Raw genomic sequence first — 7,983 nt, forward strand, 5'->3', positions numbered from 1 at the left:
AGAAAACGGCGAGCGGCCCGCGGCTGTCTTCTCCCCCTCCCGGAAAACTCACCAGGGAGGGGGCAGATCCTCCAGCTCCTCGGGGGTCTCCCCTCTGGCTCCTTCGGGGGTCTCCGAAGCCCCCCCTCTACCCTTCTTCCACTCCATTTGTGTGGAGCTAAAGGGCAGCGTCCATCTTGCAGACATGCGCAATTTAGATTACATTTTAAGTCAGAAATTATTCCTACCACCTTTACCTATTCCTTTCCCTCTCCTTGCACTTTGGTTTTAACTGATGGACCATCTCAGTCTGCCCAAACACACTTGTCAGAGGCTCTTTTCCTATGGATAGCTGCCTTTATTAAATGAGAATGTATCAATGTCTGTCCATTTCCACTATCTTCTAAACCTCTAACAGTGATCCCATTAACATTTTTCCCCAGAGATGCTTGTACTACTGCAGATATTTCATTTTTTCTCTGTCTTTAGAGGTTTTTTTTAACAAATGTCTATTTTCCCTACAGTTGTAATAACTACAGGTCTCTTTGACTTCCAATGCTTTCCTTTGTTTGAGCAGGAGCTAAAGGCTTCTTCACTCCTTTTACCTTTAACTTTCCAACTCCTTATAGTTCCTACTCTCTGCAATTGGATTTCTTATTCACCTTTCTTCTTCTGTATCTTCCTTTCTAATATCCTGTGACCTTTATACTGCCAAGCAGTCCTCAGTCAATTTTGACCTGTTTCTGGGTTATGTTCTTACATCCAAAATTTTAATAGGGAGTATCTGTAGAAACTGTTCTAAAATTACTTCCTCTACCACTTTTTCTTTGCTCCTTTCATCTAGCCTCAATTATTTCCTGCCTAAGTCTTTCAACCTCACCCACAATTCATGAATCCCTTCATGTCTGCCATATGTCATAGCTCCTGCCTATAGATTTAGGAAAATCATACCTGTATAGAATTATCTCTTTAACACGGGAGTAATCCATTACTTCTCTTGCTTGAAAGCTACTATAAGCTCTTTTCTGTTAAACAAAGGGCTATTTTCACTCCCAGGCCATTTACAACAGGTAGCAACAATTTCAAACCTAGTGAAGTAGGCTTCTTCCTCTGACAATTTAGAGATTTTTATGTCTTTGGGACCACCTGCCCTCTCTGCACATTCTGAAAACCTAGAGGTGAATGTACCCCTTCTGGCGACTATATTCCTTTAAGGAGGTCTCTCAGCCTCCCCCCCTCCCAATCTTTTCTTCCCACGGCTCTTTCACTCCTTTCTCATTCTAGCCCAGGGGTGTCAAACTGCTGGCCCGTGGGCCAGATGCATCATGGCGAAACCGTGCCCACTCCCATTGCAGGCAATGGAAAAAAAGTCACGATACATTGCGACACGTCATGTGACGTTGCAAGCTTGACACCCCTGGTTCTATCCTTTCTCTCTCCAAAGCAGTTGTTATCTTTAATTAATCAAAGTCTTTCCTTGTGCTGTTTCCTTAACATTCCTGTGATGATATTGGCCCAGGTATCTGAGTTTAGCCCCTTTTCTGGCTGTTCTGCCTTCTTTGGCTTAACTACAGGCATAGGGTGGTTACTTGGCTCTACCAAGATAGAAGTCTTTTCTAAGGAAGAATCTTCCTTGCTACATTTTCCATATCTGTTTCTGTAGTATAGGTTCTTGTAAAAGGTCTGGTTTCTGCAGTTAGTATGATGGCCCTTTCCTGCAATGTCTGTCTGAGTTCTATAACAGTCAACCTGCCTTCGCTTTTGCATCTAATGTTTGCTTTTTCATGGCATGATAATGAACTTCTTAAATATAAGTTACTTCTACTTGTGTGGTTGCTACATTGTGTTGGATATCCCACCTCTACTACTTAGTCATGAGTTCTTTTAAGTATAACCAATTCCATGGGCTCAAAACACAAAAGAGTCAACACAAAACAGATCCCTAGAAAACATACACATATAAGCATTCACAAGCTATTACTCACTATTCAGCACTACTCCACTCTTACCCACTGCTACTACTGCTACTAGTCCAACTACTGCTACTCTAATTACTACTCTTTATAAATGCTATTATTCCTACTCTTTGTGAATATTACTAGAGAAAATTAGTTTTTTAGCTGTTTTATTTCCACACACAAACAAATATCCCTTTCCCTCACAACCATCAGCTATTTTTCAGCACAGCTTTTATAACCAACGTTTCTCTGCAGGCTGAGGAGAGGGCTTAAAGAGACAGAATGAAAGCAGCACAAGTGCTAATCATTTTCTGGGCAGTCTGCTCTCTCACACAGGGATTCTGTCAACCCACAAGGAATATACCCAATAACATTGGAATTTTAACAAGGAAGAGAAGGGTGAAAACTACAATTGGTAAAATAGCAATAAGAGAGAAGTAGCTCTTCCTTGATCATTTAATATGTGAAAATTCTGATCTGATGCAACTTTACTGTTACAGTTGCTTTAAAAATAATATTGTAAAAGCTTATATTTTAGAAGGTTTTCCCTTCTAGTAGGGAATGACAGTTATGTATTGATAAACTTTGCATACCAATTCTTGGAAATGAAACTGTATTGAAATTTTAGCAATATTTTAATATGGAAATTGTTAGATTAATAAGAGTTTTATAAATAAGCAGACATATCAATGTGCTTGATTTGAATTTCAGATTTATAAAATAAATCTGTTCAATACTACAACAGAACTTTAACTTTTGAAGACTCTAATAATTCAGTTTATATTGCATTGCTGTATTTTTAGAAGACAATTTTAATTTTGGCACCATGGTAGAGTACAGGTCTTGCATGTAAAAGGCTTTAGGTTTGGCTCAGCACATTTCTAGGTAGGACTAGTCTAAAATTCTGTAGAGTTGCTGGAAGAATGCTATGGATTTTTTTATATAAATCCAGATGGAAGGCTGAGAGCAAGAAATTATTATAGGATTAACCTTACATGGCATCTAGTTTTAAGTTAAGTAAGCTGAGTCAGGCTAGTTGCAATCTTTCTTAATATGGGCACCCTATATGGAATTGCATACTGGCATTTTTGGAAATTGAAATCCACACATCTGCCCAGATTAGGGAAGGCTAGAATATATCCTCCCCCTGAACTGACATGTTGACAGAAGATGAAACGGAAGTTCCAGTTACAGTAAAGGAGGGGAGTAAAGAAACAGTCTAGCTTGGAGTCTCTCCATGGTAGGAAGTGACAGAGGACAGACTCTTGAAGCCTGTACCTGCCTGTTCTGAAGAAGATGTAATTAGTCTAGCAAGATTACTTTGGCAGTTACTTTTTCATGGAGTTGTTCTGGTTCCTTGTGCCCAACAAATCATTCTCTCATTCTGTTTTTTTTCTATATCTCTCCTATGGATCTTTTTCTTCTCCTCATCTCTCTCATGTCTCATTCCTCCTTTCCTTTGCAGAAAATTGGCGGAGGCATCCGGCAGTGGAAACGGGCCTTTGCTGTCCTGCGTGCACACTCACTCTACTTATGCAAGGACCGAAGGGAGGCTGTGGCCCTTGCCCCGCCCCCAGGTGAGGAGGAGCAGCCACCAATCAGCATCCGAGCGTGCCTGGTAGACATCTCCTACAGTGACACCAAGAGGAAGCACGTCTTCCGGCTGACGACCGCTGACTTCTGTGAATGTCTCTTTCAGGCCGAGGACCGGGATGACATGCTGGCCTGGATTAAAGCCATCAGGGAGAGTAGCAAAGCCGAGGGCGAGGTGAGAAGTAATTCTCCTGATGGCTTTCTCTTTTGCCACTGGCTCTCTAAATGTACTTCTTTTAGAAGTCCCACCATTGCTTTTTCTTAATTTATCTTCCACCCTTAGGAAGAACCCAACTGCAAATGCCTCTTGTAGTTAATAAGTTCTATGGCTAAAAACAGCCAAGGCTTTCCTGCAATATACAAGGATCTCTGGATACTTTCCACCGCTGCAACCATAGCAAGGATTGTGAACATAAAGCCTGCAGAGGCTACTGAACTATACTCACCAAACTTCAAACAGAATAGCCAATGGCTGCTGGAATGTATCCTATAGCAATCATTGGAGGCTCATGATTTGTGTGCATATAGCTTCTTTGAATTGTCAAATTTGAGAAAGAATATTATCAATTTTCTACAGTTCCTGAGTTCTATTCTAATATGGAATTTCTGATAGAAGCTCCAATTGGTTTATTACGGTGACCTCTGCTGGTCAGCTGACTAAATTATGATGCTTTTTTGGTTGTTCATACTGTGAGCAGAATTGATGTTTTTCTCCAGCTAGTCCTTAGACTGCAGAATAGAATTTGCACACACTTCCTGTCCAACAATGCTAAATAAGTTCCTACCTTTATGTAGGAACATGGGGAACTTATTTAGCATTGTTGGACAGGAAGCGTCTGCAAATTTTTAATATATATATATAATTTTATAAATACATAATAATTTTATATATACAGTATATATAATAATTATATATATATAATTGTAGTATATATATATATATTATATATATAATATATATATATGTATGTGTGTGTGTGTGTGTGTGTATATATATGTATGTATGTATGTATGTATGTATATGTATATGTATACTAATTAAAAATCAGACTGTTGGAACTGTCAGGAGTTTTCAATCAGTAATTCTAAAAATTGTTTTGATTTATTTTAACTTTTCCAAGAAATCGGCAAAAAGAGATTGTTTCAGTCAAATAGAAAAACATTGAAACGAATGTTTATCTGAGTTCTCATATCCCTTGTTTGTTTTTCTCCCTTCCTTTCTGTATTCTTTTTTTTTTTAATCACCAGGACCCTGGGTTTGCAAGCCAAGCACTGATCAATAAGAAACTAAATGATTACCGAAAAGTGAGGTAAATTACTTACCATCTTACTATCTTTCTCTTTGAGAATTAGCCCTCTTTCTGCTAAAAATTGAGTTTCATATTTCTTAGATGATAAACCTGAATCTGGTCTATTTCATTTGAAGAATTCAGGTTCTGAATACACCTCAGATTAAAAATATTGCTATATACATTTTTATGTTTATTTATGTTATTTTATTTTATATCATGTCTTTATTATTCTTTATACACTCAAGGCAGCAGACATATCTATTACTCCTTTTTCCTCCTATTTCCCCATGACAACAACTAAGTGACTGACCCAAAGTCACACAGCTGGTTTATATAGCTATAGTGGGACTAGAATTTACAGTCTACTGGTTTCTAATCTGATGCCTTAACCACTACACCAAACTGGTTTAGGATGAAGTTGGAGCCCTTCTCAACTTGATTTATTCAGGGATTTATTTCTAAGATTATGTTAAGCCTTGTTTGTAAAGTGAAGTTCACAAAGAACTTATACCTTATCACTAAAAGGCTTGATGTCTGGAAATTTATTTCAGGAAACTGAAAAAATAGAGAATAATATATATAGGCAACCTTTAATTATTTAAAAGATGGGTTCAGGACATCTCATATATTACCATTTTAAAATTATTACATTTTATAGTCTAAATATCTGGATGAAGGTCAGTTTGTGAAGGAACTCTGGATATAGTGTTCTCAGCAGTATATACAAGCATGAGGCTCCCCCCCCCAACTGGTAAGGTGGGATTCTTTTTTGAAAATAAAAAGATTTGGGGGCAGGATGTCTTAGCCTATAGCTTCCTTTTGCTCCTGCTTTGTTAATTTTAGTCTGAATTTATGTGTGAACAGTAGTCGGGCACAAATTAAAAACACACATGGAAGAACACTGTACCTATGGACCAAAATTCTTTTTTTAAAACCACTTCTGTAATTTCTGCTCCCAGTCTTGACAGAGTAGTTTGGATTTCTGTATTAGCATTCCCAGAGTACACTTCATTTCTTCAAGTTTTGCCATCAATCAAAGGGAGCCTTGAAAACCAAAGTCCTCTCTGTATTTATTCATGCAGAATATGTAGGATAGGTTATTCCTGAGTTTTGAAGCAATTTCTTGCATGGTCTTTTTTTCCTTTCAGTTCCTCAGGGACCAAACCAGATTCTTCCCCCAAAGGACTTCGAGTGTCAGGGATGAAGTCAGAAGGGCAGAAGCAAACAGGAATAGCTCCACCCTACTCCCCACGGCAGGATGGAGTAACAGTAAAAGGTATGGAAGACTTGTGCAACTGTTCCAGAATGGGGATGCTGTGAGAAATTGTCTATCTTGCAAATTACTATATAGACCCACTTTCCTACCATGACACTATGTAAATATGCTAAACTACAGCTTCCATTATCTCTAGTCAATACCTATTTCTAGTCAATACCTATTTCAATACCTACTCTGATCCTGCTTCCTAATTTCCTTATCTTAATCTTATTATGCAATCATTATTTAAAAAAACGAATCTATTATTATGTGTCCAACCTACAAGTCCTACCTTTTTATTTATTTGTTAAATTTCTACACTGACCATTGTGTATGTGGTTTACTACACATACATAATAAAACAATATAAACATATGACTAAAAGCATAGTTAAAAACAAAATTAAGAACAAGGTTAAAATTTATAGCTAAAAAACTCAGAATGCTAAAATTTTAACAAAACAGAAGGAATGTTCTCTATCCATCAACCATCCTCAGGGTTCCATAGATTCGTAGACTTCCATGGTAAATTGCAGAGCTTTGTTGGTCTTCTCTGTACTCTTTCTAGAGTCTCAACATCTTTTTTACATCATGGTGACCAAAACTGAATGCAGTATTCCATGTGTAGCCTTACCCAGGCATTGTAAAGTGTTATTAATACATCATATGATCTTGATTCTATCCCTCTGTTAATGCAATCTACCACTGTGTTGGCCTTTTTGGCAGCTGCAGCACACTGCTGGCTCATGTTTAAGTGATTGTCCACTAGGACTCTGAGATCCCTTTCACAGTTATTACTATTGAGCTTTAAAGTTGATAACTCATATCCTGAATTGGATCAATTTAATTGTTTTTAAATAAGTACCAAATTTTGTTTATGAAACAAGAAACAACTATGAAAATGAATAGAATAGAATAGAATAGAATAGAATAGAATAGAATTCTTTATTGGCATAAGCTCTCAATGCACATACAAACCAAGTGATAAGTCATAGGTCATAAATCATAAGATACAATCACAAATCTTAAGATACAACAATAATTGATAAATCATAATATACCAGTATGAGAAGGTAGTAGGATAGATGAGAGGTGAGAAAGATTAGAAGATGAGAAAGATGAGAAAATGACAAGGATAATAGCAATACAGCTACTACATGGGTAAATATTTTTAGGTCTAAGACAGTGCTGTAGGAGTTAGATGTTTAGCAGAGTGATCAAACTACTAGAGAGCATTTTACTGAGGCTGCCATTGGCAGCGGCATCTTGAAGCAGATTCCAAAATCCAGCATTGATTCAAAACCACAGTTATATCATAATGGATTCTGCTGGAGACTTGGATTCAAGTCTCTTCAACTAAGGATTTGTATGATGATCTCAGAGAATCATTTGCAGTTTTGTGTCTCCATTTTTGTGAATTTACTTTTTTAACAGTTTCTTTTATGACTGACATAAAAATGCACAGCATAAATTCCTCATGATAGCTTTAATAATGTTCCAAGAAGCACCCTGTACTATACACTCTTCTTCCCATCTGAATCTGTTTCATAAAGATGAGTTCAAATACATGGATATTCATGTGATGACTTTTAGCAGCCATTGGAGACCAAGTAGGACACAATGGATTTGGCTGATTTGACTGAGGTGCATGCACATTGGAATCTGATATCAACAGAGATAAAGTTGCCAGAGATATGGGATAAAATCTTTTTTGGGGTATCTTTTCAGTGCAGAATTACTTTAAAAGTACTTTATTCTCCAGGTTTTATAAACAATTTGTGGTCTTGATGTTATTGGTTTTGGTTTAAATTGGTTTTGAGATTATTTTTCATTTTAATATCTGATTTGAGTATATTTATTTATTTATTTATTTATTTATTTATTTATAATTGCATTTATATCCT

General features: G+C 37.0%; 1 protein-coding gene across 1 annotated transcript in view; it reads left to right on the top strand.

Moving 5' to 3' along the window:
* The window catches only part of ARHGAP23 (Rho GTPase activating protein 23), a 75,017-nt gene that overhangs the window by 40,566 nt on the left and 26,468 nt on the right, over positions 1–7,983 (top strand). Inside the window, exons 9-11 of the mRNA XM_029283060.1 lie at positions 3,403–3,705; positions 4,779–4,840; positions 5,971–6,098. Coding sequence (XP_029138893.1) covers positions 3,403–3,705; positions 4,779–4,840; positions 5,971–6,098 — 493 coding nt within the window. The remainder of the gene's footprint in view (positions 1–3,402; positions 3,706–4,778; positions 4,841–5,970; positions 6,099–7,983) is intronic.

The sequence above is a fragment of the Protobothrops mucrosquamatus genome, unplaced genomic scaffold (assembly GCF_001527695.2).
Source record: "Protobothrops mucrosquamatus isolate PMUCROS unplaced genomic scaffold, P.Mucros_1.0 scaffold10, whole genome shotgun sequence".
NCBI lineage: Eukaryota > Metazoa > Chordata > Lepidosauria > Squamata > Viperidae > Protobothrops > Protobothrops mucrosquamatus.